General features: G+C 47.4%; 1 protein-coding gene across 1 annotated transcript in view; it reads right to left on the reverse strand.

Annotated features, from left to right (window-relative positions):
• Window positions 1-477: 477 nt before the first annotated feature.
• Window positions 478-19,315, reverse strand: part of SLC2A4 (solute carrier family 2 member 4) — a 49,328-nt gene continuing 30,490 nt past the window's right edge. The window contains exons 4-11 of the mRNA XM_081835721.1: window positions 16,120-16,244; window positions 13,926-14,041; window positions 10,239-10,401; window positions 8,227-8,414; window positions 6,392-6,496; window positions 4,291-4,392; window positions 2,523-2,726; window positions 478-1,688 (exon numbers count right to left, since the gene is read on the reverse strand). Of these exons, the coding sequence (XP_081691847.1) occupies window positions 1,485-1,688; window positions 2,523-2,726; window positions 4,291-4,392; window positions 6,392-6,496; window positions 8,227-8,414; window positions 10,239-10,401; window positions 13,926-14,041; window positions 16,120-16,244 (1,207 nt within the window). The 3' untranslated portion in view covers window positions 478-1,484. The remainder of the gene's footprint in view (window positions 1,689-2,522; window positions 2,727-4,290; window positions 4,393-6,391; window positions 6,497-8,226; window positions 8,415-10,238; window positions 10,402-13,925; window positions 14,042-16,119; window positions 16,245-19,315) is intronic.

Genomic DNA, 19,315 nt, shown 5'->3' on the forward strand with positions numbered 1-19,315 from the left:
AGTCCTCCATGAAGAGGAACTGATTGTTAAACCACTCTGGGAATGGACCTGGGTTTTTTTTCCCAATGATTCGGCACCATTAGAAAACTACAGTTCCCATAACCAACACTGATTAAAGCGCATGGGGCCTTGGTCTATGCCCTTACTTCCCGTTCTGAGCTGTACAGTGGTGCCCCGCAAGACGAACGCCTCGCAAGATGAAAAACCCGCTAGACGAAAGGGTTTTCCGTTTTGGAGGTGCTTCGCAAGACGAATTTCCCTATGGGCTTGCTTCGCAAGATGAAACGTCTTGCGAGTTTTCCCAACTTTTCCCCCCTTTCCCCCCTTTTTCTAAGCCGCTAAGCTGATTATCCACTAAGCCGCTAAAAGCCGCTAATAGCGCTAATCCGCTAATGGGCTTGCTTCGCAAGACGAAAAAACTGCTAGATGAAGAGACTCGCGGAACGGATTATTTTCGTCTTGCGAGGCACCACTGTATTCTGACCCCCCTGCCCTACTTCACTGTGCCACAGTGTCCTCAACAGAGGAGTGTTTAGGCAACACACATGGTGGTTGCTAAACACGGCCAGGGCAGCCATTGTTGCTGTTGCTAGGCAACCACGGTGCAGGTGAAAATGGTTTTTTGGGGGGCTTGAGACCCCAGCAACGTCACTACTGACCATATTACGTCTCCATGAGCATCCAGGGATGTTTTTATTCATACCCACCCTCCAGTTCTTAATTTCTAGAAGGAGATGGGTCAGCCCTCAAGCCTAAAAGCCCTGCCCCCTCCCCCCACCCCAAAACGGGGTGATGGGAGAGGCCTGAGCATGGCTCCTTAGGGTGTGAGCGGGAAAGAACTCAGCACATGTTCTGGGGCACTCTTTTCTCAGCTGCTTGTGTAAGTCAGGGCTGAGCCCTGGCTCGATGCGAAAATGGAGTCAACATATAAATAACCCGAAAATCAGTGAGAAGATTAATTTAGTCACTGCCCTCGGAATTACTTCCACCCCACCGTCCACCGTCCCCTTTTCAGATTCAGCCTCTGCCTTTGAACTTTGCTTTCGTTTCCTGGATCTCGACAGCACCTCAGCCTCCCAGGGCGTCCGCTCTCAGTGCAAATCCCCCACAATCCTTTATTTACAGAATTGGAACTCGTGGCTCCTGGCTCGACGCCACGAGCTTCTTGTCCTCCGAAACAAAGAAAGTGGGGCGAGGGGCCTTGTGTCCCCCACGCCCCACAATGCCCACCCTGCTTTTTATTAATGTTTTTCCTTTCTTTCTTAAAAAAAGGGAAAGAAGTTAAAAACACATCCAGGCTAAAAACTGACCTAATGAAAACAAAGAAAAAAATAGGGTTCAACTCTGACCACGCGCCAGTAAGGCTTGTGGCACCATTAAAGTGCTAGGCAGATCGTGGTACCTGTTGCCAGCTACCCTGAACACCACGGTCCACATTTGCCGTGCCTTTGGGGCGCTAGGGTTCGCCGCCTGCCCAAACCCTATCATTCATGGGCGTCTGGGCTCAGTTCGTCCAGTTCCGTGTACGGCTTGATCTCTCGTTCTAGCAAAGATGGCGTCCGTCGGAATGTAGCGGCAATCTGGTCGAAGGTGCGGCCTCGCGTCTCGGGAACCTTGATGTACGTGAAGATCAAGAACACAAAGAGAAGGGCTGCGAAGATGAGGAAGACGTACGAGTGGAGAGCTCCCTGCAAGGAGGAGGAAGAGGAGAGCGTGAGAAACTGTAGCCCTGCCAGGTCTCGCACTGCGCAGGACCTCAAGAGCTCCACAGTTTAGGGGCCACCACAGAGAAGGCCCTGTTCTCGTACGCGTCACCCCGAGCCTCTGTGGACGGGGAAACCACCCTGTTATAATAATTCTAAGGTCTCAAATTTAAAACAAATGTTCATAAATGTACAAGGCAAAGACATACATAAGCATATAAACCACGTGTCTGTAATAGTACAGGAGAGCAATCCTGAAGCCATTTTGACTCTCCCAATGACCTCAAATAACAGTAAGGCAGGAAAATGGGGAAAATTGTCTTTTCGCTTACAAATCCTGTCTTAAGGACGTATTTGTGTATGAATAGGGTGAGCTTGTGACCTGGACTCAGGAAGTAAAGTATTAACCATCACAAAAGAATGAAAGGATTTGCTGAAATATCTAATTGAACTAGAATACAAAAAAGGGAGGTGTGAGGAGGTCAAGGAAATAAGCAAAGGAAAGAAAGTTATGTAAAGGTTTGAGCTGGTTTTTTCCCTCTCTAACTGTTTGTATTTTTTATCTTTCTTTTTTTGTTTTTTCTAATTTTCTCTTTGTAATCTTTAAAATTTGAATAAATATTATTTTTTTAAAAAAACCATCACAAAAGAATGGTCCGGCTGCCCAGGTAATGCAGGTAATCAGTGACCATTATCAGGTATCCTGGCAGACAAGATATCTGCTGAAGACTGCCTCCTTCTGTGATGCAGGTATGATGTTTTGGGCTACAGGGTGGGCGATTTCAAGAGTCTATATAAGGGCTAGCAGCTGAAACTCACCTCGATCGAGGGGAAGCTCATCCCAATGATGAAGTTGCAAGTCCAGTTGGCGAAGCCGGCTACGGCCATTGCAGCCGGCCGCGGACCCTGGCTGAACAGCTCTGCCACAATGAACCAGGGAATGGGCCCCGGGCCGATCTCAAAGAACGCCACAAAGCCAAAGGTGGCCACCATGCTGAGATAGCTCATTGCCGGAACACGATCCTGCGGTGCGTGGAGAGAAACGGGAGGCGCTGTGTCAACCCTCTCACAACCAAATGTGTCGTGTACATATGTAAAATATACTACAGTGGTACCTCGGGTTACATACTCTTCAGGTTACAGACTCCGCTAACCCAGAAATAGTGCTTCAGGTTAAGAACTTTGCTTCAGGATGAGAACAGAAATCGTGCTCCGGCGGCACAGCGGCAGCAGGAGGCCCCATTAGCTAAAGGGGTGCTTCAGGTTAAGAACAGTTTCAGGTTAAGAATGGACCTCCAGAACGAATTAAGTACTTAACCCGAGGTAGTTTAAAACTAGGAAGATAAAACGATGGCAAAAGCCAGGGATACCCTCTCCGCCCTAGTATCTTGTCTTTTATGTCCAAGGCATACGCGAGCAGTGCCAGATTTACGTATAAGCTAAACAAGCTATAAGGGATGCGGGTGGCGCTGTGGGTTAAACCACTGAGCCTAGGGCTTGCCGATCGGTAGGTTGACGGTTCGAATCTCCGCGACGGAGTGAGCTCCCGTTGCTCAGTCCCTGCTCCTGCCAACCTAGCAGTACAAAAGCACCTCAAAGTGCAAGTAGATAAATAGGTACCGCTCTGGCAGGAAGGTGAATGGTGTTTCCCTGAGCTGCTCTGATTCGCCAGAAGCGGCTTAGTCATGCTGGCCACATGACCCGGAAGCTGTACGCCGGCTCCTTCGGCCAATAAAGCGAGATGAGCGCCGCAACCCCAGAGTCGGTCATGACTACCTAACGGTCAGGGGTCCCTTTACCTTTAAACAAGCTATAGCTTAGGGCCCCACTCTCTTGGGGGCCCCCCAAAAATGTAAAGGAAAACAACAACCTGGATGTACATTTCCAAAATATAAGATAAAAAACAAATAAAATATAACCTACTTACAGCAACAGGGTTTTGTGTTGTGTAGGCTCCTATGATGTAAGTCATGGGCCCCGCCTGCTAGCCTGCTCCCTAAAATATCACTTTCTATATATAGGGTGCCTACATTCTGCATGGACTGGTTGTAGCAATTACTTTGATAAAATACATATTTTGCTATGTGCAAATGGTTTCAGATACCTATTAGGTCCATAAACTACCATATAGTTAGGTCACCAGATTTTTTTCCAATGAATCCGGGGACACTTTTCAACTTCAATGGATTTTGTATGGGGACTGATTTGTAAATCCGAGGACTGTCTGCCAACCTTATCATATAGCATATATCCAACACAAAAACAGCGACCATTTCTTGTTGACAAAGGACAGCTGGACATATAAAGGGCCCCATTACCTTCAGTAGCTTAGGGCCTCATCAAACCTAAATCCAGTTGAGAGCTGAAACGATGACCCACAGATGAAATAGCCCCAACAGAAGATTAGTCAAATCAACACTGGATAGGCCTAGGGCAGCTGTTTTGGACTACAAATCCCATCATCCAGAGCCAGCGCAACGCTGGCTCTGGATGATGGGATTTGTAGTCCAAAGTAGCTGGAGGGCGCCAGCCGGGTGAAGGCTGTCTGAGGCCGATGAAGGACTACGTCCTCTGCCCAGTTACTCACCGTCAAGCCCTGGGCCACTGTCATAAGGATGGCACACACCGCCATCCCCGCCAATCCCAGCATATGCAAGGTCCGCCGGCCGGCTCGCTCCACCAGGAACACCTGGGGCAGAGAAGAAAAGATGAAGACGGTTGTGAGAAAGAGGTGGAGAGAAGAACTACCGATGAAAGAAGAATGGTGGATGAAATTGATGGACTATGCAGAGTTAGATAAAATTAACAGGAAGGATTCGAAACCTGCGGGACCAAAGATTCTCAGAAGACTGGAGTAAATTTACGAACTATTTGAAAAGCAATTGTGATGAACAGATTACCCTAGTAGGATTGCAAGAAGTTTTGTAAGGTGAATTATTTGAAATACTGCAAGAAATATAATGAGAATTATTAGTTAAGGATAATTAAATGTAATAATAATAATAATAATAATAATAATAATAATAATAATAATAATAATATATTTATTTATACCCTGCCCTCCCCAGCCAAGGCCGGGCTCAGGGCGGCTAACAAGCAATAATAAAAACAAGTGAATGAATACAACTTAAAAACAAAATTAAAATACAACATTAAAATATTGAAACATTAAAATATTAAAATATAGCCTCATCGCAGGAGGAGAAAGGAAAAAGAAAAAAGAAAGAGGGGGAGGGAATCAAATTGGCTCCAAGCCAAAGGCCAGGCGGAACAACGGAAAGAAGTCAGAAATTATCAGAAATATAGAAATTAAGAAATGCATAATAAGCGATAGAGAACAGAAAATCATCAGAGGTGTTGATGGATGTCTAAAAACATTGTGTAAGATGAGAAGTTATGTTGTATGACTGTTGGAACAGATATGTTAAAAAAATTAGTAAAAATGAAAAAAAAAAAAAGAGAGAGAAAGAGGTGGAGAAGGGGACTGAGGGAACAACGAAAAAAGGTAAGAGCAGTTCAGGCAGTCAAGGGCCTTGCAGAGCAGGAGGCAATTCTTCCAGAGATTGGTGGACTCCAAATCCCAGCAGGCAGAATGGCCCAATGGTCAGGAATGATGGGAGTTGTAGTCCAGCAAGCAACATCTGGGAGACAACCACATTGGTCCAAACTCGCAGCCTTTCTCAACCTGTGGGTCCTAGGGGGGCTAGGTGGGTGACTGGCCTGATGCAGGGGAATTCCTTTTATGTTCCCAATGCACTGTTATTGCTATTATTAAAGGTAAAGGGACCCCTGACCATTAGGTCCAATCGTGGCCGACTCTGGGGTTGCGGCGCTCATCTCGCTTTATTGGTCCAGGGAGCCGGCGTACAGCTTCCGGGTCATCTGGCCAGCATGACTAAGCCGCTTCTGGCGAACCAGAGCAGCGCACGGAAATGCCGTTTACCTTCCCGCCGGAGCGGTGCCTATTGATCTACTTGCACTGGTGTGCTTTTGAACTGCTAGGTTGGCAGGAGCAGGGACCGAGCAATGGGAGCTCACCCCGTCGCGGGGATTCGAACCGCCAACCTTCTGATTGGCAGAATTTAACCCACAGCGCCACCCGTGTCCCACTATTGCTATTTTTACTTTTTATTAAATGCGTATAAGGATTGGCCGGGCAAAAATGACTGCATCTTTCAGGGGCTGCTCCAATCAAAAATTCTATACAGAATGGGAATGGATAGGGGAATACATGAAGAAGTATGGTGTTAAAGCAGAACTCTTACTAGGCAATTGTTAAGCGTGTAAGGACAAAAGAGGTAATTATAATTTAGCAGTTTTCATGTTATTCTATTTTATTAAAGCAACTAGAAAAAATATTATGATGGGAAGAACTCACACAGGGGAAGGAAAGCAGTGGGGAGGAGGGGAGGGATAGGTTGAATTTGGGAAATAAAATAATATATGGGACAGCAAAGGATATAATAGATTCTTATAGAATAGTAATATATTGTAACCGGAATAGAAGTTCAAAAGGGGAAGTAAATGTATTTTTAGTATTTTCATTATTGTAATAGTTATTATTATTTTTTATCGGTAGAAGGCTTCTTCGTTTTGCTGTCTGTATAATTTTCTTAAGTCAATAAAAATTTTAAAAAAATATAATAAAACATTTGCCAGGCACAGATACAGCGACAGGAGGTTCTTACCGAAACGACGGTGAACACCGTGTTCACGGCGCCAGCCCCGATGGTGGCGAAGATGGGTTTGTCCAAGCCGGCCTTTTTGAAGATGTCCGTTGAGTAATAGAATATCTAAGAGGACAGAGAGAGAGCGGTCAAATGACAGTGTCCCCCAGCAGGGCTGGCCCAAGACATCTTGCCTCATGGCTGGACCAACTCTGCCCCCTTCAGAGCCATCAAAACCCCCCTCAAAAAATCCACTTCCTCTCCTGCTCCTGTTCAACAGCTTCTTAACTGCTCAACACCTACTTTGTCTCTTTTTTCACCCCAAAAATGAAAGCAGTCTGGAATAGAGTGATGCAGGGAGGGAGCTACGGCCCAAGAGAGGAAAAGAGATGCGAAGGAAATGTTGTTGTTTAGTTGTTTAGTCGTGTCCGCCTCTTCGTGACCCCCTGGACCAGAGCATGACAGGCACTCCTGTCTTCCACTGCCTCCCGCAGTTTGGTCAAACTCATGCTGGTAGCTTCAAGAACACTGTCCAGCCATCTTGTCCTCGGTCGTCCCCTTCTCCTTGCGCCCTCCATCTTTCCCAACATCAGGGTCTTTCCCAGGGAGTCTTCTCTTCTCATGAGGTGGCCAAAGTCTTGGAGCCTCAGCTTCAGGATCTGTCCTTCCAGTGAGCACTCAGGGCTGATTTCCTTCAGAATGGAGAGGGTGGATCTTCTTACAGTCCATGGGACTCTCCAGAGTCTCCTCCAGCTCCATGGACAAAGACAACAGGCGAAGGGAATAGCTGCTTTAAATCTCCAGGGCCCGATGAGATGCACCCAAGGGTGCCAAAGGAGCTTGCGGGGTTTCATTTCAGAGCCTCTGTCTATAATCCCTGAGAATTCTTGGAGAACTGGGGAGGTCCCTGCAGACTGGAGGGAGGCAAATGTCCCCCTCTTCGAGAATGGGGAGCAAAGCAAACTTGTTTTCTCCTGCTCCAGAAGGTAGGATCTGAACCATTGCGAGAAAGGAGATCCTGACTAAACCTCAGGAAGAACTTGCTCACGGTAAAAAAGGTAAAAAGTGTAAAGGACCCCTGGACGGTTAAGTCCAGCCAAAGGCGGCTCTGGGGTTGCAGCGCTCATCTCGCTTTCAGGCCGAGGGAGCCGGCGTTTGTCCTCAGACAGCTTCCTGGGTCATTTGGCCAGCAGGACTAAACCGCTTCTGGCGCAACGGGACACCATGACGGAAGCCAGAGCGCACAGAAACACCATTTACCTTCCCGCCGCAGCAGTACAGTGGACACTCTGGTTGCGAACGTGATCCGTGTGGGATGCACCTTCGCAACTCGTGTCTACACATGCACGGGTTGCAATTTGGCGCTTTTGCTCATGCGTGACCCTTGAAACTCGCAAGTAACCCGTTCTGGTACTTCCGGGTTTCGGCAGGTCCGTAACCCCCTCCAAAAAAACCACAACGTGAAGCGTCTGCAGCCCGAGGTATGACTGTACCTATTTGTCTACTCACACTTTGACGTGCTTTCGAACTACTAGGTTGGCAGGAGCTGGGACAGAGCAATGGGAGTTCACCCCGTCGCGGGGATTCGAACCACCGACCTTCCGATCGGCAAGCCCAAGAGGCTCCGTGGTTTAGACCACAGCACCACCCACGTCCCTCTCATGGCAAGAGCCGTTCGGTTGTGGAACGGACTCCTTCGGAGGTTTGCGGGCTCTCCTTGGTTGGAGGATTTTGAGCCGAGGTTGTGTGTCATGGATTCTTCGGCTGAGACTCCAGCATTGTGGGGGGCTGAGCTAGATGATATCTCGGGGTCCCTTAGAACTCTATGATTCTTCCTCCCCCTGCAGCAAACTCACCGCGTTGACGCCAGAGAGCTGCTGCGATAGCTGCAAGACCACGGCGATCAGCAGGGGCTGGCGGTAGATGCGGCAGCGGAAGAGTTGCGCGATGGAAACTTTGCGCTCTAAATCCATCCTCCGTTTCTCCTCCTTCATCTCTGTCAGAGCCGCGGTCACGTCCACCTGGCCGGTCAACCGCTTGAGACCTGGAGGGGGAAAGAAGAGGGGGCGTCACTGTGTGTTTTGGGGGGAGGCTGAACGGGAAACGAGAGAGATAGGAGGCTAAGGGGCGGCAGACGTGAAGAAAGGAAGATTACGTGCGAGGGATCGAACGTAAAACTGCCAATATCGAACAATGGCGTGATTCGAATCTGTGGCCCGACTGTATTTGGAGCACTGTGTGTGCAGTTCTGGGTCTCCTTGCCTCGTAAAGGATATTGTAGAGTTGGTCGGCTGAAAACACAACTCTTCCTGCTGGAACTGATGGCTACACAATTAGAAAAAAAGACTATGGAACTTTATTTTGATACAGTGGTACCTCGGGTTAAGTACTTAATTCGTTCCGGAGGTCCGTACTTAACCTGAAACTGTTCTTAACCTGAAGCACCACTTTAGCTAATGGGGCCTCCTGCTGCTGCCAGAGCACGACTTCTGTTCTCATCCTGAAGCAAAGTTCTTAACCTGAAGCACTATTTCTGGGTTGGCGGAGTCTGTAACCTGAAGCGTATGCAACCTGAGGTACCACTGTATATGATTACGAGCCGTGAGACACTTATATACACAAAGATGGGAAAATTCATCATTACCTACCATGGAGGAATGGCTGGTTAAAAATTATTGGACCTAGCCGAAGTTGACGTATTTAATCAGAGAAAAACCATTGCCAACATTTACTAAAGATTGGAAACTTCTTATAGTATAGTCTTTTTACGTGAAAAAGAAAACAGACTTATGATATCTGGGTTTGTAGATTGAAGATAAGGTTTATAGAAAGTGGATTTGTTAGGAGTGGATGTGTTGAATAATTTTCTGCTTATAGCTGACAGACGGAAAAATCAGAAGTTCTCTTCTTTTCTTTTCTCTTTCTTACCTTTGTTTCTTTTCCCTTCACCTTCCCCACCCCTTTTCTCTTCCTGATCTGCGTTTTGACTTAGGTTAACTTTTCAGTTTGGATGAAAAGGTATCTGACATTAGCCGTGGTATTTCCCCCCAATTTTTTTAAAAATAAAATCTATTTAAAAAGAAAATAAAATGATGTTGTAGTCATGTGAATTAGATGTAATGCCTGCATTGCCGGGGGATGGGCTAGAGAACTTTGTGGGGATCCCTCTCTAACTCAGGAAGAAAGGAGGCAGTGAGAGATTTTACTTTCTTGGGCTCCGTGATCATTGCAGATGATCGAAATTAAAGACGCCTGCCACGAAATTAAAAGACGCCTGCTTCTTGGGAGAAAAACAATGACAAACCTAGACAGCATCTTAAAAAGCAGAGACACCACCTTGCCAACAAAAGTCCGTATAGTTAAAGCTATGGTTTTCCCAGTAGTGATGTATGGAAGTGAGAGCTGGACCACAAAGAAGGCTGATCCCCGAAGAATGGATGCTTTTGAATTCTGGTGCTGGAGGAGACTCTTGAGAGTCCCATGGACTGCAAGAAGATCAAACCTCTCCATTCGGAAGGAAATCAGCCCTGAGGGCTCACTGGAAGGACAGATTGTGAAGCTGAGGCTCCAATACTTTGGCCACCTCATGAGAAGAGAAGACTCCCTGGAAAAGACCCTGATGTTAGGAAAGATGGAGGGCACAAGGAGAAGGGGACGACGGAGGACAAGATGGTGGGACAGTGTTCTCGAAGCTCCCAGCATGAGTTTGACCAAACTGTGGGAGGCAGTGGAAGACAGGAGGGCCTGACGTGCTCTGGTCCAGGGGGTCACGAAGAGGCGGACACGACTAAACGACTAAACAACAACAACTCTCTAACTCAACAATTCTACGATTCTATGAATGGGGGAAAGGAGAGGGAGATCTCACTTTCTTTGGCCTTGGACTCCTTGTTGCGGATGATGTAGAGATATCGGGGGCTCTCTGGACAGAAGGGGAACATCAGGAGCTGGAGAATGGAAGGCACGACCGAAATACCCAACAAGAGCGGCCACAGCTCACTTGTGCCCAGAAGACTGTCCAGACCAAACACCTGTTGCACAAAAAAGCCAGTTAGACACCTGACATATTTCTCGTTTCATTCATTTTTCAAAACAGATTTTGCAGGTTCCAGGGAACATGCCCCCCCCCCCAGCGCACCCCATTCTGGGCAGAACAGAAAACACAGAAAGGATGTTTTTAGCCATACAGTTGTACCTCAGGTTAAGTACTTAATTCGTTCCGGAGGTCTGTTCTTAACCTGAAACTGTTCTTAACCTGAAGCACCACTTTAGCTAATGAGGCCTCCTGCTGCTGCCGTGCCATTGGAGCACAATTTCTGTTCTTATCCTGAAGCAAAGTTCTTAACCTGAAGCACTATTTCTGGGTTAGCGGAGTCTGTAACCTGAAGCGTATGTAGCCCGAGGTACCACTGTAGTTGTAAACATGATTCCAGACGATGCCAAACATTTGAATTTTCAACGGAGAACATCAGGGCACCAGATTTCCACAAAGCCATCAGCTAGACCATTCAGTGGTTCTCAACCTGTGGGTTCCCAGATGTTGTCAGACTACAACTCCCATTATCCCTGACCACTAGTCATGCTGGCTAGGAATGATGGGAGTTGTAGTCCAACAACATCTGAGGACCCACAGGTTGAGAACCACTGAATGGGTAGGCAAGCTGAGGCCCGGGGGCCGGATCCAGACCAATCGCCTTCTAAATCTGGCCCGTGGACAGTCCAGGAATCAGTGTGTTTCTACATGAGTAGAATGTGTCCTTTTATTTAAAATGCATCTTGGGGTTATTTGTGGGGCATAGGAATTTGTTCATTTTTCCCCTTCAAAATATAGTCCGGCCCCCCACAAGGTCCGAGGGACGGTGGACTGGCCCCCTGCTGAAAAAGTTTGCTGACCCCAGAGCTAGAGCCTTCATATCCTTAGCCAATTTCCCCCAATAATGCGATACCCCATACAGTACTTTTTGCGGCCACACAGAGATGCAGTCGTACCTCGGAAGCCGAATGGAATCCGTTCCGGAAATCCGTTTGACCTCCAAAACCTTCGGAAACCAAAGCGCAGCTTCCGATTGGCTGCAGGAAGCTCCTGCAAGCCAATCGGAAGCCGTACCGGACATTCGGCTTCTGAAAATTGTTCAGAAACGGGAACACTCACTTCTGGGTTTTGATCGTTCGGGAGCCACTTTGTTTGGAAACCAAGGCGTTTGAGATCCAAGGTACGACTGCATAGTTAAACTGCGGAACTCCTTCCCACAGGAGAAAGTGATGCCCACCAATTTGGATGGTTTTAAGAGGACTGGACAACTTCACAGAGGAGGAGATGGCTACTGGTGGCTACCAGAAAAGATGGTCATGCTTCTGCCTCTGAAATTATTATTATTATTATTATTATTATTATTATTATTATTATTATTATTAATCAGGTCATTGGACTGATCCAGCAGGGATCTTCTCATATTATTAAATGCCCCATGCTTTTTCAGTTCTGAGCTATGAGCAGATACTGAATATATTTTCAAATCCACCCTATTCCAATGACTTGGGGCCAGTGGCGTAGCGTGGGTTGTCAGCACCCGGGGCAAGGCAAGTAATTTGCGCCCCGAACCCCTAACCTGCCGCCGCTGCCAGCTTCTTCTTGCTGCTGCCTGGGCTGGGGTATTTACGGTAAGGTAGCCACACTGGCGGGGGCGGGTCCGTGTCAGGTGATCTGAGGCGAGTTGCCGCTGGCGCTGCCGCCCAAACGACGCCGCTTGCCCGGAGGAGGAGGGCAGAGAGGCGAGGAAAATACAACATGGCCCAGCAGCTGCAGCGGTGGCGGTGGCAACGGGGCTGTGAGGAGGGGCTGTCTGGCGCACCCTCTGCAGCCCTGATGCGCGGGGACCGCGGCGAGCGCTGAGAGCCGCTGCCTGCCGGACGCCTTCAGCCTGGACGCGCGCACAGCTTGTCGGTTCCGTGAGACACGGGGCTCTGCTACAGCCTGCGCCCGAGGCTCTTCGGCGACTCCGGAGGCGGCGAGCGCGCCCCCCCCGATGTTGCGCCCGGTGCGGCCGGCCCCCCCTGCACCCCCCACGCTACCCCACTGCTTGGGGCGGACTGCAAAAACTGCGACGCCCCTTTCTGTTTTGAATGCCAGGCCAGCATGGAGGAGAGCACTGGCCTCTTCCTTTTGCCCGAACGAGACGGGCAGCGCCTTCTGCCAAGTTCCCCAAACACAGGGCAGAAATAGGTTCTGTCTGGCAGCCAAATTCCTCTCTGGAGCTGTCTGTCCATCTCACCACAACTTCCTTAAAGGTTTTCACAGGCCCCCCATCCGGCACGACTTGTGTTCCAATTGCCTGGGCAAGTGCCAGTCACCCAACGCGGGTTAGAAGAAACGGACAGCGGTCATGCAGTCCCTTGACCCTCATATAGGGGTCTGCCCCATCACTGGCCTAGGGCCCACGTACCTACGGGACCACCTCTCCTGGTATGCTCCGCGGAGAGGTCCACAAATGACAACATTTTGGAGGTCCCAGGTGGCAAGGTGGTTAGCTTGGTCTCAACTAGGGCCAGGGCCTTTTCAGTACTGGCCCCGACTTGGTGGAACACTCTGTCACAAGAGACTAGGGCCCTGCGGGACTTGACATCTTTCCGCAGGGCCTGCAAGGCAGAGCTGTTCCGCCTGGCCTTTGGTTTGGACTCAGTCTGACCCTTATGTTTCCCTCCCCTTATGGTCTTGATTTATTAGCTACTTTAAAATGAGGCTGCATTTTAAATTGCATTTTAACCTGTATTTTAAATTGGTTTTGTTTGTTTGTTTGTTTCCCCCCTATGTAAGAAGCCATTTCCACCAAGCCATTTTCCCCTATTATGTTTTTACTGTGATTTTATTGATGTTAGCCACCCTGAGCCTGACTCTGGCCGGGGAGGGCAGGGTATAAATAAAATTATTTATTATTATTATTATTATTATTATTATTATTATTATTAAAACCCTGTATGGTCTGTCACTGCATCAGAAAGCTCAACAAAGAGATTACAGTGGTACCTTGGTTCTCAAACGCCTTGGTACTTAAACAACTTGGAACCCAAACACTGCAAACCAGGAAGTAAGTGTTCCGGTTTGCGAAGTTCTTTCGGAAGCCGAACAAGCTCTGCTTTGAGTGCCACACTTCCGTTTTGAGTGTTGCACTGAGGTCTGTCTGTTATTTTGCATATTTGTTTTTGTGTCTTTTTGTTGTTGTTGTTCTTGTGACTGTGTGGAATCCAGTTCAGCTACCGACTGACTGATTGTGTGACTGCAGTACATTGCTTTTTTGCTTTCCTTTTATGGATCAATGGTCTCGTTAGATAGCAAAATTCATGTTAAACTTCTGTTTTAGGGGTTGTTTTCCAAAGTCTGGAATGGATAAATCCCATTAACAGAGCCCTCTGATTTTCCTAGAATCTAGCCAATGGTGGTTCCCGCATTGCTGGGGTTGGGCTGGATGACCTCCAGGGATCCCTTCCCACTCGACAGTCCTAGGATTCTACGCTACGTGTCTGTGTGTGAGGGAGAGAGGGGGGAATCGTTCTTTACCTGGGCAATGAGGATGCCGATGACGATGGCCAGCTGATTCAGTGTGCCCAGCGCCCCACGCAGGTTAGTGGGGGAGATTTCGCCCACGTACATGGGCACCAGACCCGAAGCAAATCCTGGCATGGGAGGAAACATAGGATCAATCTGGGAAACAGCCAGAAGAATGTAACAAAACAGGAGCTGCTGTCGGAAGAATCACAGAACTGGAACACTACTAATAATTTATTTAATCCCCGCCCATCTGGCTGGGTTTCCCAGCCACTCTGGCGGCTTCCAGCAAAATATTAAAATACAATAATGCATCAAACATTAAAAGCTTCCCTAAACAGGGCTGCCTTCAGATGTCTTCTATAAGTCAGGTAGTTGTTTATTTCCTTGACATCTGAAGGGAGGGCGTTCCTCAGGGCGGGTGCCACCACCAAGAAGGCCCTCTGCCTGGTTCCCTGTAACCTCACTTCCTGCAATGAAGGAACCGCCAGGAGGCCCTTGGAGCTGGACCTCAGTGTCCGGGCAGAATGATGGGGGTGGAGATGCTCCTTCAGGTCTACTGGGCCTTTGAGGCCGTTTAGGGCTTTCAAGGTCAGCACCAACACTTTGAATTGTGCTCGGAAACATCCTGGGAGCCAATGAAGGTATTTCAGGACCGGTGTTATGGGGTCTTGGCGGCCGCTCCCAGTCCCCAGTCTAGCTGCTGCATTCTGGATTAGTTGCAGTTTCCGGGTCACCTTCAAAGGTAGCCCCACGTAAAGCGCATGGCAGTAGTCCAAGCGGGAGATAACCAGAGCATGCGCTACTCTGGCCAGACTGTCCAGGCAAACAGAGAATGCCTTTTCTCCCCCTTACTAAATGAGTCCGACTTCCTTCCACAGATGACTCCAGGAAGCCCCAAAACAGGGTGGGAAAGGAAGGGCCCCATTTTATTCTTCACAAGACGCAGTTCTGCCTTGGCACCGTGTCCCTGGGCACGCATCCAGCCTTGCTGACGGGTATCGATGACTCTTCAGTCCAAAGGTTCATCCAAGATTCTCGTCTGCTGAGGCCGTTACTCAAATGTTCCCTCTCTGCGTCTGGCAGTTTATCACGTTACGACCAGCCGCAGAGGATGATTTCCGGCTGAGTCACACAGGGAACAAACCAGCAGTCGCTTTGGTGAAGCGTTTTCTAGTCTCAGGGAACCACATGGCCATGGTGGGCGGAGCCAGAGTCAAAAGGGGGTGGAGCAACTAAATTAATTGTAGACTTTTGTAGGCTACAGTGGTGCCTCGCAAGACGAAATTAATTCGTTCCGCGAGTCTCTTCGTCTTGCGGTTTTTCCGTCTTGCGAAGCACCCCTATTAGCGGCTTAGCGGATTAGCGCTATTAGCGGCTTAAGGCTTAGCGGCTATTAGCGGCTTAGCGGCTATTAGTGGCTTAGCGGCTTAGAAAAAGGGGGGGGAACTCGCAAGACTCGCAAGATGTTTTCGTCTTGCGAAGCAAGCCCATAGGGAAATTCGTCTTGCGAAGCGCCTCGAAAAACGGAAAACCCTTTCGTCTAGCGAGTTTTTCGTCTTGCGAGGCATTTGTCTTGCGGGGCACCACTGTAATTTCTCCCAGGGGTGGGTCTACCATGAAATTAATGATGAGTCCAGGGTGGATAAAAATCAATGATTTAAAAAAAAAAACCTAAAGAAACCGGATTTTTAAAAATTTACAGTAAATCGGATTTTTTTCTTTAAATCAGATTTTTAAAATTTAAATCGGATTTTTAAAATAAAATGCTTTCGGAGGAAAAATCTTTCCAAAGATAGTTTTCTGTTTAAGTTACATTATCGTCCAAAGGCTATTCATCAGGAAAGAAGGATTTGTTTAAAGTTTTTCCTGTATAACCCAGCACAGCAATTTTAATCGAGACCTGAGATGTAGAAGATCTGAAAGTCGCAGGGCGGTTTGCCGCATAAAAACACAAGGTGGGAACGCAAAATATGTAATGAAACAAAAGCAAACCTATAAACCCCTTCCACAAACACATTTAAACGAATAACCAGCCAAAGGACAGGTTACAGAGAAACATTTTTGCCTGGCCCCACTGACAAAAATATATCCAGGTTTTCTTCTCTGTTCCCACTAGCATCACTTGTTCAAAACCTGTGTGTCCTTTCATAGAATTGTTAGACGGAACCCTCCAAAGGTCATCTATCCCAACCCGCTTCCTTACCTGAGAAAGCCCCAATCAGGAACCGTCCGATAATCATCATTTCATAGGACTTGCCGAGTTTGGCCAGGCCCATGAAACCTCCGCCGAGGAAGGCCAAGCCATTGTTCACAATCATCGCCCTCTTCCTAAAAACCACAGAGGAAACGAAAGCGTCTGTTGTTGTTCGGCTAGTTTCGTTTCGAAGAATTTAATACGGTGTTTCATTTATTTATTACAATCATATCCCCCACACCTCATCTCGTGACAACCTGGGGAGGTAGATTATTAGGCTGAGAGGCAGGGACTGAATCTCAAGGTCACCCAGTGAAATTTCGTGGCTGAGTCAGGATTCGAACCCTGGTCCCGCAGAGCCTAGCCTGACCCACTAACCACTACACTGACTTACGACTCAAATCCCCTTCAAGATTGGTCAAGGGACTCTGCTGTGAAGAAAGATTGCAGCACTGAAGAATTATTATTATTTTAGTTTAGAGGAAAGGCGAGGAAGAGGCGGAAACATTAGACATTTATAAAACTATGCGTGGCGTAGAGAGAGCAGGTAAAGTTGTCCTCCTCTTCTCAAAGCACCAGAACTTGAGGACATTCAACAAAGCTGTGGAAGATTCAGATAAGAGAAAGTCTTTCTTCACAGAGCGCGGCGTTAACCTGCGGAACTCCTTGCCACAGGAGGCAGAAATGGCTACCGACCTGGGTGGCTTTAAAAGAGAATCGGGCAAATTCACAGAGGCCACAATGGCCATGTTCTGTCGCCACTGTCAGAGGCATCTTGTGGAGGCAAAGCTTCTTTGGCAATCCCTTGTAGCCGAGTAAGATTGTCTTCCATAAACACAGTTTTAACAATGAGTCCGTAAGTGATTGTGGAGGCCAATTCTGGACCACACGTCCTTCCACAGTGGGGACATTGGTTTCCAGGCGGGAGTTGATCATTGTGTGGATTTGCCAAGCGTGCCTTCCTCTTAGCACGTTTCTCCCTTGCGTCCTGAGTTCGAGTGTCTTCAAAGCCCACGACACCTTTGGTCAAGGCTGTTCTCCAACTGGAGCGCTCGCAGGCCAGTGTTTCCCAGTTGTCGGTGTTTATACTAACTTTTTAAAGATTTGCCTTGAGACAGCCTTTGAACCTCTTTTGTTGACCACCAGCATTACGCTTTCCATTTTTAAGTTCGGAATAGAGTAGTTGCTTTGGAAGGCGATCATCAGGCATCCGCACAACATGGCCAGTCCAACGAAGTTGATGTTGAAGAATCATCCCTTCAACACTGGTGATCTTTGCTTCTTCCAGTACACTGGCATTAGTTCGCCTGTCTTCCCAAGTGATGTGTAAAAATTTTCGGAGACGCCGTTGATGGAATCTTTCGAGGAGTTGGAGATGGCGTTTATAAATGGACCCTATTTCACAAGCACACTGTAAAATTGGCAGTGCAATAGCTTTGTAAACGAGCATTTTGGTTTCCCTGCGAATGTCCCGGTCCTCAAACACTCTGCACTTCAATTGGGAGAAAATTGCACTCATAGAGCTCAGGCGATGCTGGATTTCGGCCTCAGTTTCGGCCCTTGTGGAAAGATAACTGCCCAGGTAGGAGAAGCGATTGACATTTTCCAACGTTACGCCATTGAGTTGGAGCATAGCCATATTAACTAGCAGATATCGAGAGCCCTCTCCCCTTCCATGAATTGGCCCAATCCTCTTTTAAATCCATCCAAGTTGTTGGCCATCGCTGTCTCCTGTGGCGGGTAGTTCCACAGGTTAATTCTGCGCTGTGTGAAGAAGGGTTTTCTTTTATCTGCCCTCCCTCCCTGATCCTCAGGCCGCTGTCTAGAGAGGATCTCTAAAGAGCCATCCAAACAATATTTTATCTCTGGATTATCAGTGCCGGGAGATAATCTTGCCCTTTAGACATCTCTCCCTAACGTTCAGATCCGGAGATAAAGAGCAAAGGCTGGCAACTCTTTTTGCCACAGCGTGTAGGGCTGGATCCGGCCCACGCACAGCAGGCTAGGTTCCTCTGCTGTAGAAAAAGTAACGATTATTTGTTCGCCGCAAGAAACGAGGGATTAAAATCCCAGCTCCAAGTTGAAGCTTGCATATAGCCTCTGAGGGCACAACCTGCAGGAGCGTAAAATCAAAGTTAAGTTTATACAGGTCTTAACCGCTCGCTGAAAGCATTTTTTGTTCCAGCAAACCAATCTGGACACGTCAACGATGATCTGTTTTAATCTCTCTTCAGCTGCTGTGGGTTTTAATTTATTGTTTAAACGGTTTTCACCGCTTTTATTTCTAACATTCATATTTATAGAGGCCAATCGGAGTACAAATGCCGTTTTCTGATAATAATTCCTATTTATGTCTTGACTAACGAGATTTATGGGCTGCTTGGTTGTCGTGAAACCTCGAAGCAGGTTACGGGAAATATTAAGACTATCGATAAAATAAAGAAATAGAGTTTTCGTATTTGTTGTCAATCGCTTAGAGGTTTTTGGACCATCCAGCGGTATATAAATCACATTTTCTGAGAAGACTTCTGAGCTATTTGCTGTTTACTTTCTGGCAAAATTTAAATACTGCTGGATTGTCCTGAAACATTGAAGTAGGTTTACAAGAAATATTAAAATGATTAATTAAGATGATGGTGAGGACTGGGCAAATTCATGGCAGCGGAGAGGGCTATCAGTGGCTAATAATAATAATAATAATAATAATAATAATAATAATAATAATAATTATTTATTATTTATACCCCGCCCATCTGGCTGAGTTTCCCCAGCCACTCTGGGCGGCTTCCAACAAAGTATTAAAATACCGTAGTCTGTTAAACATTAAAAGCTTCCCTAAACAGGGCTGCCTTCAGATGTCTTCTAAAAGTCAGATGGTTGTTTATGGCGTTCCACAGGGATTTAAAAATAGTTTAAAACACTTACAAGATTAAAAGGATCAACAGCGGACAAAAGAGAGATCAAAACACATCAGTGCACCGTATTTTTCTCTCTATAAGACGCACCAGACCACAAGACGCACCTAGTTTTTGGAGGAGGAAAACAAGAAAAAAAAATATTCTGAATCTCAGAAGCCAGAACAGCAAGAGGGATCGCTGCGCAGTGAAAGCAGCAATCTCTCTTGCTGTTCTGGCTTCTGGGATAGCTGCGCAGCCTGCATTCGCTCCATAAGACGCACACACATTTCCCCTTACTTTTTAGGAGG

The sequence above is a fragment of the Podarcis erhardii genome (assembly GCF_964252035.2).
Source record: "Podarcis erhardii genome assembly, chromosome: 13".
Classification (NCBI taxonomy): domain Eukaryota; kingdom Metazoa; phylum Chordata; class Lepidosauria; order Squamata; family Lacertidae; genus Podarcis; species Podarcis erhardii.